A 27,494-nucleotide genomic window follows, 5' to 3' on the forward strand; every position below is an offset into this window, starting at 1 on the left:
TCCTGTAGGTTCCCTCTGCTGGGTAGTGCATTTCAAAGCATGAACCATGAGCACCAAGCACTCAACCATGAGCACCAAGGCGCTTTCAAAAGAACTCGGGGACAAAGTTGTTGAAAGGCACAGATCAGGGGATGGGTATAAAAAATATCAAAGGCCTTGAATATCCCTTGGGGCACGGTCAAGACGATTATTAAGAAGTGGAAGGAGTATGGCACCACCAAGACCCTGCCTAGATCAGACCATCCCTCCAAACTGGATGACCGAGCAAGAAGGAGACTGATCAGAGAGGCTACCAAGAGGCCAATGGCAACTTTGCAAGAGCTACAGGCTTTTATGGCCAAGACTGGTCAAAGTGTGCATGTGTAAATCCAATCGAAATTGTATGGCATGACTGGAAGATTGCTGTCCATCAATGCTCCCCAAGGAACATGACAGAGCTTGACAAGTTTTGTAAAGAAGAATGGTCAAATATTGCCAAATCTAGGTGTGCAAAGTTGGTAGAGACCTATCCCAACAGACTCACAGCTGTAATTGCTGCCAAAGGTGCTTCCACCAAGTATTAACTCAGGGGGGTGGAGACTTATCCAATTATGATCTTTCAGTTTTGTATTTTTAGGGTGTGTAGATAAGTGGAAAAAAATCATCATTTAAATGCATGAAACTCTGAGGCACTGACGCAACAAAATGTGAAAAAAGTTCAAGGGGGTGTAGACTTTCTATAGGCACTGTATATATGACACAGCAGTTTTAACTGGAATCATGAAAGGAAGATTGCAGTTCAATCTCAAAATTTAAGAGTTTTTTTCCCCATCCAGGCCATGTTATATGTTGGTGGTTAGCCCTATGGCCACATGAGGCACAGTGATGTTATTTGGTTCATATATTGACCTTGACATTGTACGGTATCCTGTAAGTTGTACCTTCATATTATCAATACATTAGCTGCTATGCAATGCTAAAGTTGCCTATTGACTCAATACTCAAATATAGAGTGACACTACCAATGAATTATTACATTTTAAGAAGAACCTTTAAAAAGAGTACCCCAGGAGCTGACTAAAATACAACATAAGAAATATTTGTGAAGGAGAAGAGGCCATTTGGCAGAACAATTCATAGAAGGACATTCAAAATACCTTGTTCATTGTTCACAAATATATTTTATATTGTCTCTCTGTGTTTACACACCTTGGTGAACGATATGCCTTTACTCCCCAAACATAATGCTGTTTTTTCATACTTTGCTATAACACGTTACTGAATCTTGCCTCAAGTGTGTAGTTATGGAAGCATCATGCAGCAGCGGCCACAAAATGCAATCACGTATTTTAATATCTGCTTCCATATTGAAGATGGATATATACTGCTGCGTGGCGGGGTTTAACCCTGCTTTTGTTTCAACTAAAATATGTGCAATATAAACTGTCAAAAACAGAATGTCTGCACAAATGATTAAACTATGGAATTCATTCTTTGTTATTTTGTAAATGTGTAAAATTTCGGGACACTTTACACTGCATATTTAAATGTGCATTTTATATAAACGATACCTATTTTTTCTTGAGCACTTGAGGTTAAAAAAAAATAAAAAATTATTGTAAAATGTATTATTATTAAAAAAAAACATGAAACACAAACGAACGCACAAGTTTCCAAATTAGAAAAACGAATCTTAAAGGTGGTAAAGTATACAATTAATAAATCACATTATTTGTGGTCCTTTTAACATGTTTTATTTATATTACTCAGGTTTACAACTTAAGCAAAATGTATATACAGAACTATAAAAAGAACAATGAGGCTGGTACACGACATAAAAACAGATACAATAAAATAAAGGGGCATTTTAAAAAAATGCATAGAATAAGCATTCTAGGTGACTAATGTCACTATTCCGACTGCTTCTCGGGCTTTACACATTTATAGAGAATTTATATTTATTTTACAAACCGAAAGAAAATTATTTAAATTTGGTTTAGCTTTTATCCATTTGCATTTATGTATAAAATACTGCCCCCCCCCCCCCCCCAAAAAAAAAAAAAAATCCAATAAATAAAAAAAAACAGCGTTCAATATCACGAATCCTCGTAGTAACACTTTATATTTCGTCATGAGAAACTTATCAGCACATTACACAAATGAAGAAACCATAGTATAAATCATACGAAGCAAAACAGAAGCGTATATGAAGTATGGCGCGCCGCTTCTTGGACAGTTTTCGAAAGTCCCACCCCAGGATTAGTTCTCGCAGTCGCAGTAAACCTCAGGCGTTTACTGCATTGAGCACACTGATGACCAACACGTTTCTCTTCCACATCCAGATCATATGATCCCCGTACACAACAGATTCCACTGGCTATGGAGGCTGCTGCTTTGTTAAAGTAAAGCTGCACCGCCTCTTTTTCCGCTGTAAAGACCCAACGCATAATCCGTTTGGTCAGTGAGCCTCTCAATCAAGAGCAAGACTATCGGTGAATGGTCAGACATGCTCCCGGTGTCTGGTCGTTCCCCCAAGCTGTCAGAGTACACACTTCCTCGCTGGCAGGGGAGGCTGACGGGATGCATCAAAGGTGGCTTATTGGATGTAGCAGCACCTAGGTCCCATTCATTTAAAACACATTGTTAAAAACATCAAAATAAATACCTGCTGGCAGGCGCGGAATCGTGGAGTTGTCGCTGTCACGGGTTTTACTGCGCACGCCCCATGGTTTTTTTTGCGCTTTGAACCGCTTTTGTGGTGTTATTTGTAAATAGTATTCTTGTTAAAATGGCCACCATGGAGAAACTGATGAGGGCCTTCGAGTCTCTCAAGTCATTCCAACAGCAGGGACCACCGACAGCTGAAGAGCTAGTCCAGAAACAGTAAGTATAGTAGGGTTTGTTATTCGTAAATCTGGCGTTGACGCTGGCATGAAGTAATGTTTTACACATTTCCCCTAGTATTATTGCCATACCCAGCGACTGCTGCGGTCGTGCACCTGTCTGGAATAAGGATGCATGAATAATTCGCTAAATAACGCATTATGTTAGGTTGTGTGTGTCGATAATGTTATTAATTACTTACTGGTGAAGTCACTGCAAGTGTATTTTATTTTAGATGAATGTGGAAAGTAATTAGTTGTACATGGACACTCTGACTGTGTTTATATTTTTGGTCCTGGGAGTTGAAGCAGTACACATTCTTAGGCCATGCCAGTACACAGCAGCAGTCCCAGGTGTGCCCACTTTGACAACGACAGAACAAGGCCACTGACTGACAATAGTAATGCGCACACATTTGTTTTTCTAGTTCTCTTAACAAATACAGTATAGTGAAGTCATTTTTAATTGTGTTGTATATTCTGGGAATGCATGGGCAGCAGTGTGGAGTAGTGGTTAGGGCTCTGGACTCTTGACCGGAGGGTTGTGGGTTCAATCCCCAGTGGGGGACACTGCTGTTGTACCCTTGAGCAAGGTACTTTACCTAGATTGCTCCAGTAAAAACCCAACTGTAAAAATGGGTAATTGTATGTAAAATAATGTGATATCTGTACAATGTGAAATAATGTATAATGTGATATCTTGTAACAATTGTAAGTCGCCCTGGATAAGGGTGTCTGCTAAGAAATAAATAATAATAATAATGTTAGTTAAATATCAACTTTGAAAACCTCCATAAACATTTTGTACAGTAGTCTTGTAATTGATGGACCCTTGCTGTCAGACCCTGTTTTGTTACTATTAGGAGTTGAAATTATGATTTATAGTTGCACAGACAGAGGCTTGCTTACAGACTATAAAACCCAGTGACCTGCGGGGATTATTTCACAGTTTAATTGTTGCTAAACCGATTGTCACAGAGGTCAAACTCAGAAGGTATTTGCTGCATGTCGGAGCTGTACGGGACTGTGCTGGTACCCTCAGCTGTGACGGAGTTTTTGAATTGACAGTTCACTGACACCTGTGTTTGCCGAACGTCCTACGCAGCACGTCATTGGTATTCATGGTAGAGTGACAGTGGTTTGTGGTGTTCTGAGCACAATTAAAAACATATTTCTGTATAAGTTCAACTGCATACCAGCTGTTTTTTTTTTTTTTTTGGTCTTGTTGCATTGGTTGTTCCTTAACCTAGTAATTAAACACACATATTTAGGAGCCATTGCAGTTTCCTTTGTCATTTATGACTGTATGCATGTAATACACATTATGTATTGCATGTGATTATATATATATATATTTATTCATTAATTTTTTTTAACCCCCACAGTAAATTATGATGTTTGATGTTTTGAGCAGCCAAGAACAGAGCTCTATCACAATTAGATGTTGCTATAGTCTGGCAGTTACACTGGGTCACATCTACACAGGTATTAAAATTAAGGGCATTCTGCATGGATGTTCCTTCTTTAGCAAGCAGTGGCTACCATGTTTCAGTGAGGCAGATGAGCAGGCCAGTATGTAATACTTAGTTTCCTATCTACTGTTTTTTTTCTGCTTGTTTTATTTTTTTTCTTGGGCCTTATAGACATTTAAGGAATGTTGCTTATCGGGCATTTCAGGAATAAAAGTCCTCTCTAGCCTTGCAAAGTGAGGCTTTCCGTGCAACTCTGTCAGGACTAGTAAAACTAACTGGATAAATGTACAAAAACACAGTTAAGTACATACTTAGTTTATTTGAATTTCCAAGAACAATATTTTAGAAAAAAATATGTCATATCTGCCATGTTCTGCAATGGGACAGTGCAGATGTGGTGAAGACCTGTGAAAATTCGCTTCTGATATCTCAATTTGTAGTTTATTTACATGATTATATATAAAAACACAAATAGGCTCCTGGGTAACAGCATCGCATTGCCTGATACTGTACAAGCAAAACGACAGGTTCTCTCTGCAACTGTAATTCAGAAAGTTAAATATTACACTAAAGTTCACGAAATGGGCGTCAAGTTCAAATATGTACTGTTGAGTAATATAGATAGTAGCTTGATTACTCATGGTCCTGCAGGTGAGTTTGTAACTTGTATGCACAGTACAAGTAGATGCACATACAGTAGTGGTGTGTTTTATGTTTAGAATTGTGTGTGCCAGACCATTGATTGCAGAAATAGGGAGTTGTGCTACTGTAGATATCCATCTTGTGTTGTTTTGTAGTCCCCTGTTAAACTATGTAAAGTACCTTACTTAAATAAAAAAAAAAAACACCAATATTGAAGATAAATCAAGTAAATTAGCCTATACAATAAAAAACATGGTTTGGAAAATCTAAAAGTATTTTATCAAAGAAATATTTTGATGGTTAAATGTCAGCAATCTTGACCGTATCCTATTTTAAAGCAACATGGATCGGCTTTTCTGCCAGAATTTCTAACGAAAGAAAAGCTAATTGCAGTAATGCATCAATGCAGTAATTACAGTATACCCTTTTAAATCCTATCCATGACTCAAACAATAAAAGCTTGTGAAGAGACAGATGTTTACTTCAATGTCTGCATCTTGGGGAACCTGCAGATGTCTGTTGCTCTTGTTTTTACATTTATTTCTGGTTTCCTAATGCTGTATTTTGTACATTGTACACTGTGGGGTAGATGTACTAAAATGGGCAAGTCGCAGCGCAAACATACCATAATTTGCATTTTCATTGTGACAATTCGCAAGTTTACATTTTGTCGTATGTACTAAGAGACAATATACTAATTTAAATATTTGTTGCGTCATCTTAGCGAGATCTCTAGCATTGCAAGAGTCGTATTTTTTCGAATAAATAATGAAAGGAATAGATTTGAGAACCCTCATTTGCACTATCTCCACCCCATTTGTGTGAATTTATGCAGGAATGCCCATAATTACATATTCATGTAAGGCTGAACTGCAAAGAAAAACTGCTGCCGAAAAGAATTCCCTAAAAAGTCTCTAACAGCATTGCGCTTGTTTAGTACATTTCATCCTAGACTTCCGACTCGTTTGCAACAGCCACAACATGTTTGTGCATCTACCCCTCAGTGTTATTTAGTCCTACAGTATTACAATGTTTATTAAACACTTCAATCAGGCCACCTGCTAGGTGCAGTTACATTTAGCAAACTGTGAGCATATTAAAAACAGAGACCAAATCAAACTTAACTCACTATAGCGGCAGTTATGAACTGTGCAATGTAGGGGCTCTTTGATATAAGGCTGAAGAAAATGCTATATATATTATGTGATTATGTAATGCTGGAAAAAAAAAAATAAGATTCCATATTCAAACTCCTGAACTTGGATCACAAATGCATCAGTACATGACCGGTTATACACAAGTCCTTTAAAAATCTGGGGTTCAGCTGTTACAGAACTGAAAGAACGTCAAGAAAAATCAGAATTCCATGAAGCAGCAGTAATAGTTAGCAGTGATTTTGATGCAACAAACTAAAACACTTGTACATCAGGAGTTGGATACAGCTTATAGAGAAAGAGTGGGGAAAAAAACAGGCAGAAGCTATTTTTATATTTGATTAACTCCCAAATATTGCTTATTATAGTTGTACTCTTAGAATGTTACTTACATTTACTAGCAAATGTGTTCCAAACTGCACTGAAAGAAACATTTGCTTAAAGTATGTTATACATGTGTTGAGGTGAGGTGGGGTCACAGGGAATCTTTTGTGTATCTTGATGAATTTAGTGAACCAGTCAAGCTACAAGGCTAGATCCGCCCCTGTTAATCACTAATTGATTGATTGTGTTCACTGTTAAATAAAACCAAAATCTTGCATGTTACCTATATGCTACTTTTTTGTGTGTGTGTGCGAGTGGGAGGGGGCAAGTAGATTTTTCTAGCATTTTGTCCCTTGGACAAGAATTTTTTTTCAAAAATTGCACACCCCTGGTACATACGACAAAATGCATACTTTGCGAATTATCGCAACGAAAATGCAAATTGCGGTATGTTTGCATTGCGACTGGCCCATCTCAGTACATGTACCCCAATCAGTACAGAAAACTAAAAAAAAAAAATAATCTTTGTAATACATGTGAACACAGGTGTATTTAATGTTACTGATAACTCATTTTGAATTTGTAGCTGTGGCAGGGAATGACTAGAACAGTCCCTGCTGTCCTATAAATACTGCATCAAACCAAAAACTGGCTTCAGTCATCACAAGTTTTCTTCTGCAAAGCAGCTCAATCTGTTGAGCTGTCAGAAGACTTAATTGCATTGTTTTTTCTTGGTACAGTATCATAATTTGTGTGTGTGTGCACAGTATTATATATATGTTTAATCCTCTTGTCCTAGTATCATAAGGGAGAAATTATTCAAATGGAACTTTTGTTGGTTGAATGTTCTGACTGTTTGTTTCTAAAAATGTGTTTGATTCCACGTCTTTGTTTGTGTTCTGTTCTCTTCTATTAGGAAGAAGGATCCTTCCACGACCAAAAAAGACAGAGTGACTCATTGTCTCACTATATGTGAAAATATTGTTGCACAGTCTCTGAGGTGAGAATGCTTTTTTAATACTGTATTAACATTTTTCAATAAATATGCTTTTAGACATCTTTATGAATTGTAGAGACGGAGGAAGTCATTGGGACTAATGTGTAATGATGTACAGTGCCACATTTTAAATGAATACTAAATCTGCATTGTAATATAACCAAGCTGTGTGCTACTGGACACAGAAGGTGATGTGTCCAGTGCTAACCTAGGTTTACATCTTTGTATTGAAATTTGTATTTAGTTATAGCCAATAGTGCTATTCAAATCTACAATTTAAAATTTGAATAATGTTCTAGGTACCCAAAGTACATTATTTATAAACATATGTTGCCTATTACAGTACATTTTAATGACTGCATTTGCTGAACCAATTTATTGCAGACCGACCCCACCTCTTAAAGAGTAAGTAGCGGGGTTCCGAAAAATATAGCGTTATACACCCCCACGTGTTGCTACAACTGTTGCAATAATCTGCTTTTTCTTTTAATTCTTAGCATCCTGACAACTTTTTACATTTACTTACTCTTTAAGTCTATACACTTCAATACCAGAATAAATTACAGTCAGCTGAGATTCAAGCTGATGCATTGTCTGTTCCTTTACCCTAGCAGTTTTACCATACTTCATTACATGCTGTGGCTCCTTCTGATTCCCTATTGTAGATGTCTGTGTAAATAATAAAATCTTGGATAATAAGTAGACCAATGGGCATTACTTGCTGCTTGCATCAGTACGTTTTTTTTTTCTTCTTTTTTTGTTAAAGATCTTGAAACGTGATTTAAATTGAAATTGATATTATTTGTCTAGGCCCTTCCCTACATGGCCAATTGTTTTTTTCAAAGGTAATCAAAATAAGTACTTTTACCACCATAGGACACCATGTGGTTAGACAGCTGTCCTTTAGCAGCTTTTTCTCAATCAGGTGTGGTTTATATATCATACTGTAATTAGAGGTTTAGTCAGCCTGCAACATGCCGTATAGTAACATTCAGTATATACGATGCCGGATGTATTTAGAAAGCTGTTGGCAAAGAGACGGCTTCTTGGCACCTCCTGATATGTTAACAGCTGTGATTAATGAAGGTGAAAACATTGTAGAGTGAGATCCTCCTCAGTGATGGAAGTGCGATTTATAGCATGGTGACATTGAGGGTGACCATGTCGACTTTTCTTTTGGTTTCGTATTGTCTTGGGATCAGAAACTCGCCGGAATTCCAGAAACTGCTTGGCATCGCCATGGAGATGTTCCTGCTGTGCAGTGATGATGGGGAATCGGACGTCAGGATGGTAGCTGACGAATGCCTTAACAAAATCATTAAAGTAAGACCAATAACTACAGTATGCATCTTGTATCAACATGAATGACATTGACACCTTAAATAAGCAGCATAAATGTTCAGCCCCTTTGGTGACGTTTGTTTTCTGGCGTTTTTTTTATTTATTTATTTATTTATTTTTTATTTGGGGAGCAATACTGTAGTAGACGAATGGAGGATTAAAGTACTGTTAACAAATTTAGGATTGGAAAGGTCCTTGTTCACTGTCTGCTGTGCTGTAGAACTTACAGTATCTATTAAATGCAGTTAGAAGTGTTTTTGACCATTATCTTTCCTACAGTAACACATTCTGCCTTGATTTTGATGTAGGCCCTCATGGATTCCAACCTTCCACGATTACAACTGGAATTATATAAAGAGATAAAAAAGGTAAATATGTATTTATGTACATGTTTCTTATTTATAGTAGATGTATTTTGATTCCAGATGTCAGAAAATGTTTCTTTGTAAATACAAAGCCATGAAAAAACATTAAAGACTGCTCTTATGAAAAGGCTTAAAATTCCTCAAGAAAGCACAGTCAACCTCTCTATGACTCAGCCACTGCAGACTGCTGTTAGTGATCCATGTACTGGTGCAGTACATCATGTGAAGTCCTCACCGCCTCGCAAAGTCTGACGCATGAAGTCATTTCAGGTTTATTAAAAATCATGCTTTCTTGACAGGACATGGATCGAAAGTTAATTGCTTGAAGACAGACTGTGTTAATAACAAGTTAATAATGTAGCTGTTGTAAAGATTCAAATAAGGTTGGCTCGTGGTTAGAAAACCCATCATAGAATATTATGAGCATATACAGTACCCTTCTTTGTACTAAATTGAATTTCATAGACAGAACATTTATGCAAAAGAAATACGTACTTGGTATACCAGTCAGGATAGAACCACAAAGATGCTGAGGATGTCCCATACTCATTTAAGTTAGTGGGGATTTAACTAAAATGTATGATTTTTATCCAAGACACCCAAGTTTAACTCCCTTGGCCATTTTTAAGTGCCATGGAGCTGTTTATGTCCATCCACAGACAGAGCTGTAATTTGATGTCTCATCTGAAAGCAGATCCCTCCAACAGCGCAGTGCCCCCTCATAAATTAGGCACTTCCCGTCCAGGACTTTGTTCAAACCATGTCCTTAAAGTGATTGTAGCAAACAAAATAATTCCATAAATCTGAGCCATTTTTCTCCAAAGTGCAGTCTTGAAAAAGAAGCTCTCAATTTTTAAGCCTTATTCTTAGGTTATATGTAGGGCTTCTGTTTTTCAGTTTTTATTAATTGTATATTTCGGTGCATATTTTTTAGCTATTTTCAATTTATGTAAATCTTTTTTTTTTTTTGAGGCTTTTGTTTTTGATGTACTGTATGAAATTAGTATTTTCGGTTACTTTCCAAAATGCTTGAGCGTTTTTTTCTGTCAAAATATGTACAGTAGTAACTCGACAGTACTTGCACACTTAAATTGTACCTTCTTTCCTTTGCTGCGTTCCACAACGAAATCCCTATGGTCATGGGCACATTCTTATGGGGTTTTTGTGTGTGGGCATTTTTGTACATTTCGCCACAATTCTGTTTTAAGTCCTCTGTATTTTAACTGTAATACAGCTTTAAATCCTGCAAACAAGCCTCCATTCCTGATTGTAATCTCGTTTTAAATCTCGCAAGCGGAGTCTCCAATAGAAATGTAGGAATGTGCTGTCACTCAGTAGTTGCGGTGGGTTTAAAGTATTAAGAACGTATTGGTATTGTTATTTTTGTAATGGGTTTTATTTTTTAATGGGAAAAGGGTAAAGTCAACGTGAATTGATTAACCATTTCCACAGTTTTTCCGGTGTTTATTGGCTATCCATCGATTTTCATTTTTTTTGTATCGGGGGTGTTTTATTGGTTAAAACCGAAAATCAGAAGCCCTAGTTATCCGTTTGCACTTGCACTTCCTGGGTTATTCCACCTCAGCGATGTCTTCCGAGTCAAAGCTGGTTACTGACTGGAAGCATGTCAGTCAGTAGGGGAAGCTGCTGATTGGTTATGGACAGGACAATTTCACTCTCCAGGTGAAACTTTAGTTCTTAAATTAAAACTATTTAAACACCTGCCAGGTCCCTAATGCTCTTCATTTAGTCATCTCTGTTAAACCTGTATTAGAGCCAGTTACCTACAGTACATCAGCACATCAACACCAAGCTTTGTTGCCTGGCTGATATTTTATTTATTTAAAGTTTTTGGGGTATTTTTTATTTTTATTTTTTGCTAAAAGTTTCTTTTTTTAAGAAAAAGTAAGGAAGGCTTAGTACACCTTGTCTTTGTTGTCTTGGTGTATGTGGTGGTTTGTAGATAAATGTATATTTATCACATTTGGTCAGTGATCTTCAGATTTATGATTTGGGGAATCCTACTGGTTTTTCATTAAACGAAACAACAGACACAAGCCTTTATTTTTTGTATGCAGAACGGTGCTTCAAGGAGCCTGAGAGCCGCACTGTGGAGGTTTGCAGAGCTTTCTCATCTTATACGCCCACAGAAATGCAGGTAATCTTTACAGAGTATTTTATTATTCTCAGGCTATTGATGTCAAAGACAATGTGTAATGCACACCCTACACAGATATAGGTTCCGTTTCTATTCACAGAGCTTTTTTTATAAATAAAATAATGTATGAAAATGTTCTAGACTACTGTCTAAACGCACCCGTCTACACTGTTGAACAGATTCATGATCATCCAACTTTATTTCAAGTTAAAGGGCCATCAAGGATGAGCACTGTCCTAACCATTTCAGATATATTACTTGGAGAGCCCATTATCTAATTGTGATAAAATGTGCCAAGGACATTATTTAGCACAAGTCAGGGGTATTTTTTCTATCTGTCTGTGTGTCACTTTTTTCATTAGAACATGAACATGAAGGTGATGATGTTGGTATAGCATATATTTTTCTTGCTAAGTTTACAATACCCTATCAGTAACACTGCTGTCTTCCTTTTGAAAATCAGGCCGTATCTGGTCAATCTGCTGCCCTGTCTAACACGCATCAGCAAGCGACCGGAGGAAACAGTGCAGGAGACACTGGCAGCAGCCATCCCAAAGATCATGGCAGCGCTGGGGAACTTTGCCCACGATGGTGAAATCAAGGTAGCCATGACCTCAATTACTGTTCACACATAAGCTCCTTTCACACTGGCACTCCTACCTGGGTCTGGACCTGGGTCCTGGCTACCCAGGTCACAATCCCGCTAGTGTGAAACTATGTACCTGGGTCGTACCTGGGTTAACCTCGGTCCCAGCAGCCCACCTCAGGACGTGGGTTGACACGCTATGACCCGGGTTGAGCAAGACAAAATGAATGATGGCTGTTCATGAGCCAACGCAATAACAAACAGCCACGTCTGCGTGACGGTTTCACTTCCGCAAGGAACATTTCTGTTTATTCTGTTTAGCCATGTTTGTGTTGATTTGAGACACAGCATGAGCGAGATTGCAGCAGGGATGCAGAGGTGTCAACTGCTAGGGTTTAGCCGTAGCAGTTGCGGTTTTTGACCCTCTACTACGGTGCTACAGGCAAAGGTGTTAATACTACGTTTTTTTAGTTATTATTTGTTTATTTAGCAGACGCCTTTACCCAAGTCGACTTACAGAGACTAGGGTGTGTGAACTATGCATCAGCTGCAGAGTCACTTACAATTACGTCTCACCCGAAAGACGGAGCACAAGGAGGTTAAGAGATTTGCTCAGGGTCACACAATGAGTCAGTGGCTGAGGTGGGATTTGAACCGGGGACCTCCTGGCTACAAGCCCATTTCTTTAACCACTGGACCACACAGCCTCCTTAAAAATACGTTTCTTGTTTTCTTTCCTTCTCCCTTACTATGCTGGATGGAAGGGTGGAGGGGCTGTCCCTGTGTGTTACAGTGACGTTACTGAACACGTGATTTAGTTTAGTTAATGCGTCGAATCAGAAGTCAGAGGAGGTGGGTTGAAGATCACAAAATACAGTACTTGCAGCTACTGCCTGTCTCTCCGATTCACAGCATTGATTCGAACTGCACAAATTATTGCACGCCTCTGAACAATGGCAGCAACTTCCAAAAAGACCAAACACTCAAAAATTCAAGGATGAGTACACAAGAAAGTTTTCCTTTATTAAGCAAAAGTAAAATATCAGAGTTTCATGCTTACTGCGGGTATTGTAGATGTGATTTGCTCTTCATACACAGTGGAATAAACAACAATGACCATGTAAAAACCATGAAACACGAAAGAAATGCAAGGGCAGCCCAAGATAACAGGTCGATCGACTTGATTTTTAGACCAGACAGCGAAACCGATGTTCTGAAAGCAGAGACCCTTTTCACCAATTTTATTTTAGAGCACAACTTGCCTATCGCTGGTCACGTAGGTCCACTGTTGAAAGCTGCCTTTCCTGACTGCAAAATAGCATCTAGATATGGGAGTGCAAGAACAAAAACTACTGCTATCATTGAAACCTTAGCATCTACTGATCTGGCCTCAGTCATGAAAACAAATGTTTTCGCACTTGCAACTGACGGCAGCAGTGATACGGAGACACAGTTGTACCCTGTTGTTGTAAGGTATTTCAGTACAGAGACAGGCAGAGTCGTGACCGAACTTCTTGCTTTACCATCATGCAATCACATATCAGCAACAGGAGAAAACATCTTCAAGACTGTAAACACTGTGTTGCAGTCATTTAACATACCATGGAAAAATTGCATAGCGTTTGGAGCAGACAATGCTTATGTTATGATGGGTGCACATAAAGGAGTAGCTGCCTACGTAAAGAAAGAGAACAACGCGATCCACATTCAGGGCTGCTCTTGCCATTTAATTCACATAGCAGCACAGTCAGCTTAAAAAATGTTGCTAGCAAGAGTCGATGAGCTACTCATTCACATATACTATCACTTAGACAAAACTGGTAAACGCCAGAAACAGCTCAAACGATGCCAAGATCTTTGTGGTACTGAGACAAGGAAGATACTGAAACATGTGAACACTAGGTTTGTGCATTAACATATTCGATTTTTTGTTTTTTTAGCAAATAAATCCTGTATAATATAATAATTGACAGATGATGTCATAATATAAATTGTATGGTTTTATACCGTACTTAGTTTAAGCTAAAAACCATTCATATTAATAGAATTTGATCAATCTTTAAATCATTGTTTTTAAAAACTGTATTCAGTTGTTTCATTCTTATACCAGCAACAGCAATTGTAATTTGTATTTAAGGTGGCTGAGTTTAGGCTCATGCATTGATAGATTACTGCAGCAATGGCCTGCACTCGTGGAGTTCTGCAATGTAAACAAAGGTAGCTATCCGATACTTTCACACATCGGTTTTAAAACGACTCCTCCACCCCAGCTAGTTTCACTTCAGAACGTTGTTTTTTTTCTTCTGTTAGGTCCAGGCAAGATAGTTCAGGAAGCCACGTGTAGTGAGACACCAACCACAGCTAAAAAAACAACAGGCTAGCAATTGTTGCCATAACCTACCACAAGTAGTTGTAACTGTTTTTTTTTTTTTTTTATATGTTCTCTTTATTTTAAAAAGGCATCTAAATTTATTGAGCATAAATCCACCCTAAAGATAAGAAAACTGTAGTTATTGACTTTGTTTGTTATTGTTATTGATTGATTGGTATGCAATTCTTTAAATATACATTTTCATTTATACCTCTTTCAGAAATCATCAACCTCAAATATATTAAACAGTAAAACTTATAATATGTGACCTAATGTGGACTAATTTAGTTTAGGCTTAGCTATGATGTCAATAGAAATGTCCCTTGACACATGCAGTGTGAAACCCAAGTTTGTTGATTCATGTTTTGTATGTATTTTTTTCTAGTAGGTTAGAGCAAGGTAGTTCAGAACTAGGTTTAGTGAGACACCAACTAAAAAGATGCCAAGCTAGCAACCGTTTACAGTGGCAGAACCACCAAAAGTATGTGTAACTACTATTTAAATTTGTCTAAGCATTTTAAATTATGTTGACTTGGTGTTAAGGACATTTGGAAAATTGTCGTAGTTAATTGAATTAGGACATGATTATGCCTCTGATTATAATCTTCTATTCATATTCTCAAGCAGGAACTAGATTCCTTGCATTTAGTCCTTCTCAGCAAGTTTATCAAGCCATCAGTAATCACTGGCAGCAGATCCGCATACGATGTAGATGTAAAAGTTAGAGCAAACCAAAAGGACAGAGATGATCTAGTAATGGTGTGTAAACAAGGCAATATTTAGAGGAATCCAGGGAGAGTAGAAAATTAGGAAGGGATGAGGCCAATGTCTTCTTTGATTCTGTCAGAAAATACTATGCAGAGGCAAGTACTTATATTGCCAGAGAATAGCCAGTGCATGATGAGGTTTTGAAACATGCAGAAGTGGCTGACATTAGTCAGAGAACAAGTGCCAAATTTGCATCTGTGCTGTATTTTGTAAGATTTGACCTGTTGTCATATGACAAATTAGATATCAGTTGGAAAATGAGTTTGCTGTTTTCATTTTCAAATGTTGGCACGTCTGGGGATGTAGAAACATTTGTTCTAATCAACATTTGGGCAGACGGTTTAATGCAGAGAAGCTTGGATAGAAGCGTCCTATTACTTGATGTGGAGAATGATGTGAGTAGATAAAGGCTTTGCTTCTTGTGACCGTATGAAAACAAATGTGAATCAAAACACCAATATATCTATATATATTTTGATTCACATGTGTGGCTTTTTCCTTGACCTGCGACCAATGAGACCTTCACCATGAAGTTAAGGTGATGAAGGGCAAGGCAATGTTGCCTTCGTTGGGCGTGAAAATTCGGGGGCACCAAGGCAGTTCTAGGGGACAAAAAGGCAAAATATAAATCCAATCCAAGGACACGAAGATGATTTTATACTCATTCATAAAACAACAAAGAAATACAGAGAGTCGTAAAAATCAAATGGTATAAAAAAATCCAATTTAAAAACACATACACTTTCATAATGAAGTGTAATTTGGCAAAAATAAATACTCGGTATGTTTACTAAACTTGGTCACACACCAGTGACTAATATATAGATTAGACTAGAGGCTTAGATACAGCCTTAGTGATACAACAGCACTATTAGCGATGTCGGTGAAGGGAAAGTTAAAAAAAGATCGATTTCCAGGCAAACTGGCTGAAGATTTACCCATGGCTGGAGTTTAATAATGAACGTGGTCAAATGAGTTGTTCAGTCTGCAGTGTCTGCGCAACTGTAAGACGCAGAGACTTAGTCTCTGTAAGTTGCCTTGCAATTTTAAGCCCGTTCTGTCACAATTCAATTTAATTCTGTGTAATCTCGTCCTTTCTGCAGTACTGTACTTGATAAATTGTTAGTTCACATTATTATTTATTATTATTATTATTATTATTATTATTATTGTTGAGGATGGATTGTTGTGCACACATTGCTTACCAGAACATTAGGTACATCCTAGAACACATTTTTATTGCCTGCGTGCAGTACCTTACACTTTTCTCTATTAAATGTAATTTGCCATGTGTCTGCCCAGTTCTGAATGCTGTCTAGATCATTTTGAATGACCTTTGCTGCTGCAACGGTGTTTGCCACTCCTCCTATTTTTGTGTTCTCTGCAAATTTGACAAGTTTGCTTCCTATACCAGAATCTAAATCATTACTATAGATTAGGAATAGCAGAGGACCTAATACTGATCCCTGTGGTACTCCACTGGTTACCTCGCTCCATTTTGAGGTTTCTCCTCTAATCAGTACTTTCTGTTTTCTACATGTTAACCACTCCCTAATCCATATGCATACATTTCCTTGAATCCCTACTGCGTTCAGTTTGAGAATTAATCGTTTATACAGGACTTTGTCAAAACTGCCCAAGAAAACACAGGGTATAATCTCTATAGTTTTCTATTAGCAAATATGTAGTGTTCCGTATTTTCGGTTTTTATCTTTAAAACAAATTCCTGTGGCAGGCTTTGCATGTATTTATTAGTGAACTTCTTTAAATATGTACTGTATGGGGAATGATAAATATGTTTGCCTCCCCATGTAGCCATACTCAAATGGCTGGACCACAGTGTAATGGAAGAGAATATTCCCCTGCCTCTGCTGAAGGTGCCTGAATGACCTCATGCACTAAATGCAGCCTTTGGAGGAGTGCAATTTAATTATCTCTGATGTATCCTCCCTAGACGAGTGAATTACACAGGAGCCTCGTGGGCAGTAAAAGCCTGGCTTCTCCATTGATTTCACCTGGGGAGGCAGTATTTTGTTGCATCTTTGCAGCATCTTGGGCAGCAGTGTGGAGTAGTGGTTAGGGTTGTGGACTCTTGACCGGAGGGTCGTGGGTTCGATCCCAGGTGGGGGACACTGCTGCTGTACCCTTGGTACTTTACTTAGATTGCTCCAGTAAAAACCCAACTATATACATGGGTAATTGTATGTAAAAATAATGTGATATCTTGTAACAATTGTAAGTCGCCCTGGATAAGGGTGTCTGCTAAGAAATAAATAATAATAACAAAATATTCCTGCTTGAAAGTATAGACATGACAAAAGTGAAAATGTTTAATGTCATCATATATTTAACACCTGTGATAGCTGCATGATCTTAAAATTATATTATGAATACAGGAATAAAGTTACTAAAGCATGACTAAGCAGAACTTTTAGATAGAATTGCCATTCTGGAATTAATATAGAGCACTTAAGAAAAAAAAAACCTTTTCATTTTGCATAGCAGGTGTTTCATTCATTAGTGTAGGGAAAAGAAAAACAACTCTTTACTATAGTAAGTCCAATTACTGGGCCCTATAGATCATATGGCAGTATGCCAGCATCCTAATTGATGTAACATAATCTGAATTGATGTAACATAATCTGCAATGTCTTTAACCATTCATTCCCAGAACATATTTATATTTTCTGTTTTATTTTATGTGTGTTAAACCTATATTAGCACAAAAAAAGACTGTATAGTAATTGTTTTTTGTGTACTACACAGCCACCTCTCCACCTCCGGTGATGCATACTGTATGGTCTGTGAACTCTTTGTAGATGTCTTGGGGGCATGTGAGGCTAGAACTGGCTGCAACAAATAACTATACATACATAATATAGACTGTATATAGCAAGTGTTTGAAATAAATGTGTAAAGGTATAGAATTATAAATTGTGCACGTTTTGTTAATTTATTTTAGATTTTACTGAAAACTTTTGTTGGAAATCTCAAGTCCAGCTCTCCAACTATCCGCCGCACTGCCGCAAGCTCTGCCGCCAGTATCTGCCAGCACTCACGCAGGACTCAGTATTTCTACAGCTGGCTACTGAGTGTACTCTTAGGTAGGTTAACAGCGAATGGCATCTCAGTGATTCACACTTACAAAATCCATATTGCAAAGACCAGCCTTAGTAAAGCAATGCACACTCGTTCCTCTGCCCTGTAGGTTTGATGGTTCCTGTAGAGGAGGAGCATCCCACCGCTCTCATCCTGGGGGTCCTGCTCACACTGAGGTACTTGATGCCCTTACTGCAGCAGCAGGTGAAGGATACCAGTCTGAAAGGCAGCTTCGGGGTCACTCGCAAAGATGCTGAGGTCTCCCCCACCCAAGAGCAGCTCGTCCAGGTAAAGATCTAAAAAAGTGGAGTCTGCATTTAAAGATCTAAACTCCATAATTATCCTGCAGGTCTTTTTTTTGCCACAGGTGTTTTATCGACGTCTTTATCAACATCCTAAAATGCATAAAAATACAATGGGAAGAGGTCCATGTTAGAGTTGAGAGACACCTTTGTGCATTAGATTGTTTGTTGGTTAATGCTGATCAACGCGTTATACTCTATTAAAAATGTTATGTGGCATTAATGAAAATGAGCACAAACAATTGAATTATTTATACAGTAGTAGGGTTGACTTTTTGCCAAGTTACTTGGTTCGGAAAGACTTAAGTATAGTAAAGTCAACAGTATAAAAAGTAACTACTTTCATTATACACCATTAATTCATTAAATAACTGTATGTCCATGCATTTTGTCGATTTGTTCTCCAGCTAGTTGGTCTAAAAGAAAACCTCAATATTGGTGATGCTGTTTAAGTCTGGTGTTGGCATCCTTGTTGATATTGGACCTCTCCATGACACATTGTGTGATTAATAAACCTCTGGACCCTTCTCTTCCCAGGTGTATGAGCTGACCCTTCATTACACGCAGCACCTCGATCACAATGTGGTCACGGCAGCCTTGGAGCTGCTGCAACAGACGTTCCGCACGCCGCCCTCTGACCTCCTGCACGCGCTCATCACCGCGGGCAGCATGACCCGGGTCAGCATCTCCCGAGAGGAGGCTGAGAACCGCGGCCGCAGCGGCAGCATCCTCGAACTTATAGGTAATACACACTTGGTGTTTGGGAAAGCTAGGGGAATGAGTTCTCAAAAGATTTTAGGTACAGATTTTTGCCTCCAGCCTGGTTATCTGTTACCTGATGGTTAAGTCGCAAAAAAGACAGTAGCTGTAGAACCAACATATTGTAAACATTTATAAAAATGCAGTGCGATGGTGAAAAAAGAAATAAAATGATATTTGAAGCTACTCACTCTTTATGAATGCTAGTAACTACAAATTAAACATGTGATTGACTATCTGCTGTAGATCCCCTGTTTTACAACAGCTTCTAAACTTTTGATGTACAAGACCATCTGGTCTAGGAGACCATTTTAACACAAAACCAAGGTAGGTTATCTAAGACAGGCTTTACCTTTTAGTACTTAAAAACTGCATATAATACTTGCTCGATCATTGCAATAAACATGGTAGAGTATTCAGAAATATTCCTTCAAAGGATGGCGTTCGGTACAGTTGGTAAAATAAATAAGTATTTATTGTTCCACTCATTGTTGAATCTACAATTTTCACCATTTTCTGTTCTTACTACAGTAGCTAGAGTAGAGAGCAATTTTATAGCAACACGAGTAAAAAAAAAAAAAAAAAAAAACTAAAAATCACTCTGAGTACGTAGTATTATTAAGGAATTCTTGATAAATTAGAAATAATAAGTTATAAAATCTAAAGATTTCACCTCAACCACCGTGTCATTTCCTTGTGTTGGTGACGGAGTAACGGATTTGCTATAACTAAATCATCTATGATAATAAACTCCAAAATTATTCCACAGAATAGAACTCTCACAAAACATCTAGTTGCTTTTTTTAAACAACTCGACTCGCACAGCACACAGGCAGCGCCGGAACAGAGACAGACAGTCCATCAGCGTAACGCCCACAAAACCTCCTGTTTTCTCATTATCCAATTAGCCAAATAAACATAAAAAAAACGTTTTATACAAGCGTTATCGCTGGGCTTCTGGGTAGTGTAGTTTTTAAAGCAATCCATTATTTTTTTTATAGGAGAATAACAGCGGTAAACGACTGTGCAGTTTTTTTTTTAAAGGTGCAGTTGCAAAGCAGAATTCCATTCCCAATGCCTAATTCCGCGATTCCGTCCGTGATTCTGCGATCTTGGAAAATCAGTAGCCCTAGATAACCTCCTCCCCCTCCCATTTAAATCAAGTGACAATGTAAAAAATGTTTAACATGCTACATGTTTTAACAATACAATACAATACAGTGTTCTGAATGGAATGAGGATGGCTGTTCGGTCCTGGTACTTGGGATACTCCAGACAAACTCAAAGTCTTCTAATGTCAGAAATATGTTAGTAACTCGATATGGGAGAAACAGAACCCTGAACCACTTGCTTGATTTCAACATCATAAAATAGTAAGGACACGTACAGTAATGTAAATTACATTTTAAGCTACACACACTTTAATGTATTACAGTCTTTATCGGGTGTTCGACTAAGTGGCTATGGGTCTTCGTTTCACTTCTGCTGTTGTCTTTTTCTCTTCATCCCATATTAATCACCTCACTTTTTTGATTGGAAGCAGCCGGTTTCTCCTTGGCTACAAGTTTCCCTTCTACTTGGTGGTTTCTGGTCTTTTTATCTTTTCTATTCTGTCACTTGCAGCCGGAGAGGGGCCATCATGCAGTCCTCTACTACTCAGAAAACAAAAAGGTGATTATATACATATATAATCAATGTAGTGGCCATTAGCAGTACGTTGGACACCTTTTATACAATTGGGGATCCTTCTTGAAAAAATTGCATTCTGAAAAGCTGTTTCAGTATCCGATCAAGACATGCATTTATGGTGTTGTATTGTACGTTTTGAAATGTACGGTAGGTATTATTTCTTGTAGTTCGTTTTTTTTTTTTGTTCCTTTCTTCCTACATTAGCAACAAAAGCTCTAATTCTATTTGTGAAAAGGTAGTTGCAAACCCCTGGACAAAAAATAATGTACAGCTGTGTTTTATTTTTTTTATATAAATAAAGGTGTGTAAAAATGCAACACGCCATTTAAATAATTTAAACTGGTGTTTCACATTTCCAAAACCATATAATAAAAAAATGTATATAAATTATATGTTTTCTTATAAGGAGTGACACATTTTTAAAGATCAGTATGTATGGAATTTGATCGCCTTTGTTTAGATCATTTAAAATACAGCCAGTGGTGCTGTTTATTAGGAGCTTTTTAGGGGTGCATTGGTTCCGAATGTTGCTATGGTCTGCTGATCTCGGGACTTGGTGGATAAGAGTATTGAACATTATAATTGCACTGTATGAAAGTTCTTCTATAGACTGTATGTTCAGGGGGACCAAAGAACATGGTGAATCCGCACACAGTAGAGTATGTAACTGGAGATACCTCTTTGGATTTATGAACAGCACTCTTTCCCCAAAAATCTATTGTGTTTCAATTTATCAGGTAAGCTACTCTCTGGAGAAGAGGAAGGGCTGGAGGACGACACTGAAACAAGGTCAGAGGTCAGCACTGGAACCTTCACTGGTAAGTTTATGAAAGGGTTTTAGTTTTTTTAATTAATTCTGCTGATTTACTGGATTCAGATTTTATTAACATACAGATATCCTTGCAGCCCCCCCCCCCCCCCCCCAACTGAGAATGAGTTCACTACTCATGAGAAAAGCTACCAAAATTGAACCCCAGAGGATTGATTGCAAAAGACAATAGGAATCAAATGGAATGTTTCTAAGTCATGGAAAAGATGCATTACATTTGTTATTGTCTTATGTTTTAAAATACTGAACCTACTGACAGGTATGTTGGTGACATTGGTGTACGGTTCTTGATTGGTTATCACATTGCTTAAACTTTACAATGTGAACAGTGAGCAACCCCTCTGTCCCCACTCAGATAGACTCATTAGCATGTTACTCGCACACAGACTTAAACCTGTCTAGTACTCTTCAAATCTTATATTCACAAATTGCATTGCGCACAGTGTATTAATCAAGTTTGCATTTTAATAATGATGTAATACATGTATTAGAATTTCTTTCTCTGTCTTTAGCATCCGTGAACAGTGAGAGTGCCAGTGAGGTCCCTTCCTCCTCGGGAGTGTCGACTCTAGGGTCGTCCGACTCTTCGGGGGGCCACGACATAATCACGGAGCAGCCACGCTCCTCCCAACACAACCTGGAGTCAGCCGACTCTGTAGAGCTGAGCGGAGCCTCGGACGTGGTGAGCACCACGGCCACCACCTCCACACTGGCTGGCAGAGAGGGCACCGAGGACGAGGACATGCTGAGCCGCAGCTCCAGCGCCGGCCACTCCAACCCTGCCAACCAGGCCTCCTCGCCGGCCAGCGAGAGCTCCCAGACCACCACCGAGGGTCCTGACTCGGCCGTCACCCCGTCAGACTGTTCAGAGCTTGTAAGTGTGCGGCAGCGGGCTGAGGGGGGATCCCAGACTTCCACGGAGGGGCCCGACGTCTCTCCCAGCTCCTCCGGGGAGGGTCCAGACTTCGATACGTCCCATACCTCTACCTCTACTTCCTCCTCCACTGCCTCCTTCTCTAGTGGCAGTGAAAAGGTCAGCAGCTCCCAACTGGGAAGGAGCTAGACCTCCACCTCTCCTCCTGCTCCCCATATCATTGCTGCAAGCTCACTTTTGCGTGCTTCTGTGCAGTTTTAAAAAAATAATAACTAGTGGCTGTATTTGCTACTTTTTTTTGGCGGATGACTTGCTAAATTTTATTTTCATCTTTTACCCTTTTCAATGTGATCCATTTCAGTGATCTGCTTTTTTTTTCTTTAAAATGCATAAAGCCTGTTTTTGTTTTTATGTACTTTATTAACAAAAATTTAGAAGGAAATAGAGAGGTTAACACTAAAGTAACAAACCATAATAACGTTTTTTTTTATTAATTTCTCGAAGATGTTTTTTACTTTTTAAATGATCTTTATCAAAAGAAAAAGTGAGACCCTCTCTTTTTTCTTTTCTTCAAAATGAAATATTGTTTTTCCTTAAAAGGGAAGCTGCTCAATATATATGTGACCTTCTTAAATATTGCAACTACAAAGTTAACCAGGCAGGTTGAAATCATATATCACTATTAATTGAAGTTATAAAAAGGTGTTACAAACTGAAGATTAAATCTTTCTGCATTAATTGTGACCCAGTTGAATTACTTGGTATAATATTCAAAATGTTGAACAACACACTGCTTATCATTGGGCACAAATTCAGAGTCTGTTTTATTCTAGGTTCACTTTTAAGAAGTGTTCAGTGGCCTACATGTTTGCTGACAATGGCTAGACTATAAATTATTAACTTTACGCTGACATGCAGTTTTATTACTACAACAATGGTCTGTGAATGATGGAGGTATACATTGCATGCAGGCTATTGTATATTGACCCCAAAGCTTGCTTTGCAAAACATATCCATATGTCGTAACTTTAATCAAGATAAGATTGAATCTGCTTGGTTGTAACATGTTCCCAGGTGATGTGTGTATTGGCTCCATTCAGATACCGTTCCACTGTGTTAGTAAAGCAGAATGGCCCTGCATGGGTTAAGTGAAGCTGGAAAGGGACTCGATTCTGTGAGTTTAAGAACCCACTGTAATATCCTATGATTTCAGCATTGTGAAGAAACCTTTAAAATGCATTAAGAACAAGATCTAGTTTAGACAATAGTATTTATGTAGCTTTGGGGTTGATTGATCAACCTACTGAAAACCCCTTTCTGGATAAGCTGTACCACACTGCACTCTGATTGCATCAAGGGCAATCCAGGGTGATTTCTCCAACAAACAAATACAGACTTTCTGACCAGAAAACCATACATTAAATAATGTTACTAGTGTTTGTACAGCAGTTCTTACTTGTGGCTCTTTCAGTCCATTCCAATGCATTCCAGCCAGGGCTTGGATTACCCAACACATCAGTTGGAACAAGGCAGTGGACAGCTCCATTTAAAATGAGACTTGTTTGGAAGGACTCTGACGTCTGTACCACTGGTTATTGATTCTAACCGCCCTGGCTGGTTGATACACACACAGTTTTGTTTAGCAGTAATCAAAGTGGGTTTGTCGCATGTGTTGCAGGTTCTAGATGGCAGCGAGAGCCAGTACTCGGGAATGCAGATCGGGCAGCTTCAGGATGAGGAGGAAGAGGGCACAAGCCACCCACATGAAGCGCCCCTGGAACTCTTTAGTGATTCCACTCTGGGTACGCTAGCAGCCACATAGCCCGCAGCCGTATAGAACCACTCTTGCAAACAATACAATTCAATAATGTCAACTAACTTCCCACTACTTTGATCTACTACACTTGTAATTTTGTTTTTGGTTTTGTATCATTTCGGTTTTGTATTTATTTTTGTCTTACTTTTGGAGCACCCTTCGAGGTGTGTTTACTCACACGGTGCGCAATGTGGTGAAATCTATAGGTTAATATTGCCCTGTTGTGTGTAAGTAAAAGAATGTAGCACTGAAATTTACAATTACAGCACTGAGCAAACCTCACTTGCTGGAAAGTAAGAGCCACAGTCGACAGCCCTCCGACAGCAGTGTGGATCGATTGATACCAAAGGGTGAAGCCTTGGAGTCATCAGAACTCGAAAACAAGGTAAGCGCTGGCAGTTACCACATAGTGTATTATATCGTTTTTTCATTTATTTGTTTATTTTTCATAGAAACTAATTTAGCTATATTTTCCCCAACAGTCCTCCAGAATCAAAGGAGAGATTGGTCACTACGTAGATCAAAACGCTGCACCTCTAGTCCACTGTGTACGTCTTCTGTCTGCAACTTTTCTTTTAAATGGACAAAAAAATGGTAAGAGTTAGGGTTGCTTTTTTTTTTTTAAATAAATTTAGTCTTTGCCAGTTATTTTTATTATTTTCTCCCAATTTGGAATAGCCAATTATTTTATTATGCTCAGCTCACCGCTACCACCCCTGCGCTGACTCGGGAGGGCGAAGACGAACACACACTGTCCTCCGAAGCGTGTGCCGTCAGCCAACCGCTTTTTTTCACACTGCAGTCTCACCATGCAGCCACCCAAGAGCTACAGCGTCGGAGGACGACACAGCTCTCGGGCAGCTTACAGGCAAGCCCGCAGGCGCCCGGCCAGACTACAGGGGTCGCTGGTGCACGGTGGGACACGAGGACACCCTGGCCGACCTAGCCCTCCCTCACCCCGGGTGACGCTCGGCCAATTGAGCGCCGCCCCCCTGGGAGCTCCCATCCTCGGTCGGCAAAGGAATAGCCTTTGCGACGTCCAGACTATAGGGCGCATCCTGCACTCTTAGCAAATGCTTTTACTGGATGCGCCACTCGGGAGCCCTAGAGTTAGGGTTGCTTTTACAGTACTTGTTCCCCCGGGGATGCTTTGTGTTAATAAACACAAATGCACTGTTCTGCTGTGGGGACATCCCAGACTGCAATATATTTCTAATGGTTGAATGCAGTTTCAATTTGTAAGAGAATGTTGTGGAAATGTAATGGAAATATTTAGGAGCTATTGAAATATTTTTGCATAAATGCATTGTTATTGTGCTTTATCTTTGTAAATCTAAGTAGCCATTTGGGTCCCTATGAAAACAAAAGAGAAACACACTCGTCCCCTAAGGTCGTACGTCATTGTATAACGGAAGGACATTATCCTAAAGACTTTTTAATACTGGTTGTTTGTGATTAACATTGTAAATGTAAAATAACAAATTGCTATGAAAAGATACAGTAAGAGTTAGTTCTGAGACCACCACTGTAAATGTTTTTGTGTTTGGTAATGAATAGGTGCGCATATGATTTACAAGGACACAATGTGTTACTAGCGAGTTGCTAAAGTTTATTTTAAAGCTCAGACTTGCTTTTAATTTAAAGAAGAGAAGTGAAAGCACTTGCATTTTAAAAATATTAACATTTCATGTTTTGAATAAATGCGAACTTACCGGTAAGCCTGTGTAGCTCTGGAAGCAGCCATCTTGAGGAGTGCGCGCGTTGACTTTGAGCGTTATTATAGCCGTAAGCGCGCTTAATAATGGGGGGGTGGGGTCAATATATCCTTTAGCTGGGTTTTTAACTATAGTATGCTTAACTGTTAAGTGGGTATATAATGTTTAAACAAAGGGAAATTACACTAACATTTTAATAAGTGTGAATCAGTTAATGCAGATACTGTAACATTTTTATAAGACTGTACTTTTAATGAAGGTGTAGTAGATTAGTCCTGAGGAGGTTCTAGTAAGGGAGGGTATAAGTACCTGTGTAGAGCTCATTCTAGCAGACTAGATTTGAGACTCCAGTGAGGCTGGAGTGACTGAGTAGCTGTGTACTCTGTGTATAAAATCTGTGTTAAATACAGTCTTCTGGATTTTATTTTTGTTCATTATTAGTGTTTTGTACTGCCACATTTTCACCCGAGGCTTAAATTTGAATTTTTAATCTCGACTTCTGACTGTTTTTTGCCCCCTGCAATAGCCACTTGACCGCAATACTTTACAGGCCCTTAAACACATTTTGGTGAAGCAATTAAAGTAATAGTCCATTTCATATGCAGGTCTTGTCCCTGACAAAGAGGTGAGGGTGAGCGTCAAAGCCTTGGCTGTGAGCTGCGTGGGAGCAGCAACTGCTCTTCATCCAGAGGCTTTCTTCAATAAACTGTACCGAGCACCACTGGAAGGAATCGAACCAGAAGGTACAGGCAAAATATCAGCCCAATAGGCATTTCCTTTAAATAATGAAATACTGTCAACCCTTTGGTAGTAAAAACCCTAAAGGATCTTTTGATTAAAAGTATTTCTCTCTGTCTTCAAGAGTAACAACTTAGATAACATCTCTACTATTCATTTAGTCAGGATAAGTATAGAGTATTTTTTTTACCTTAACCTTTTCTTGAATTGATTCTCGCAGCAGACGAAGGGTTGGGCTTAAAGTTATACCTTTTTACAAGTGATTGTGCAAATAAAATCATGCTGTGTTTTTGTTCCAGAACAACAATATATATCTGATATTTTAAAGTACATTGATCACGGAGACCCCCAGATCAGAGGAGCTACTGCAATACTGTGTGGAACAATAATCTATTCCATCCTGAATAAAACACGCTTCAATGTAGAAAGCTGGTTAGCTAATGTCAAAACTTCTACTGGTAAGCCCTTGCAAAGCCTATGTTGGTGGTACATTAGAAATATTGATGTTTATGCGTAAGTGTTTAAAATTCTACAGATAATTGTTGTAAACATGAAAAAAGAATAATGTACATTAATAAGTATAAAGAATAGGCTTAAAATATCCTAAAATTACTTAATTCAGCAGGAAAATGTT

The 27,494-nt window shown here is 38.6% G+C and overlaps 1 protein-coding gene across 6 annotated transcripts in view; it reads left to right on the plus strand.

Annotated features, from left to right (window-relative positions):
- Positions 1 to 2,438: 2,438 nt before the first annotated feature.
- The window catches only part of LOC117409069 (huntingtin-like), a 74,252-nt gene continuing 49,196 nt past the window's right edge, over positions 2,439 to 27,494 (plus strand). For 2 of the 6 annotated variants that reach the window (XM_059004978.1, XM_059004985.1), the window contains exons 1-17: positions 2,439 to 2,862; positions 7,370 to 7,452; positions 8,640 to 8,773; positions 9,100 to 9,159; positions 11,235 to 11,314; positions 11,778 to 11,916; positions 18,002 to 18,143; positions 18,248 to 18,426; positions 18,978 to 19,182; positions 20,823 to 20,870; positions 21,626 to 21,706; positions 22,230 to 22,591; positions 24,270 to 24,393; positions 24,674 to 24,792; positions 24,890 to 25,001; positions 26,728 to 26,865; positions 27,160 to 27,318. In XM_059004978.1, the coding sequence (XP_058860961.1) occupies positions 2,768 to 2,862; positions 7,370 to 7,452; positions 8,640 to 8,773; positions 9,100 to 9,159; positions 11,235 to 11,314; positions 11,778 to 11,916; positions 18,002 to 18,143; positions 18,248 to 18,426; positions 18,978 to 19,182; positions 20,823 to 20,870; positions 21,626 to 21,706; positions 22,230 to 22,591; positions 24,270 to 24,393; positions 24,674 to 24,792; positions 24,890 to 25,001; positions 26,728 to 26,865; positions 27,160 to 27,318 (2,260 nt within the window). In that variant the 5' untranslated portion in view covers positions 2,439 to 2,767. Of the gene's footprint in view, positions 2,863 to 7,369; positions 7,454 to 8,639; positions 8,774 to 9,099; positions 9,160 to 11,234; positions 11,315 to 11,777; positions 11,917 to 18,001; positions 18,144 to 18,247; positions 18,427 to 18,977; positions 19,183 to 20,822; positions 20,871 to 21,625; positions 21,707 to 22,229; positions 22,592 to 24,269; positions 24,394 to 24,673; positions 24,793 to 24,889; positions 25,002 to 26,727; positions 26,866 to 27,159; positions 27,319 to 27,494 lie in introns of all 6 variants that reach the window. The other 4 variants (XM_034014662.3, XM_034014660.3, XM_034014664.3 and 1 more) reach the window with 4 other exon arrangements.

This window comes from Acipenser ruthenus, chromosome 2, assembly GCF_902713425.1.
Source record: "Acipenser ruthenus chromosome 2, fAciRut3.2 maternal haplotype, whole genome shotgun sequence".
NCBI lineage: Eukaryota > Metazoa > Chordata > Actinopteri > Acipenseriformes > Acipenseridae > Acipenser > Acipenser ruthenus.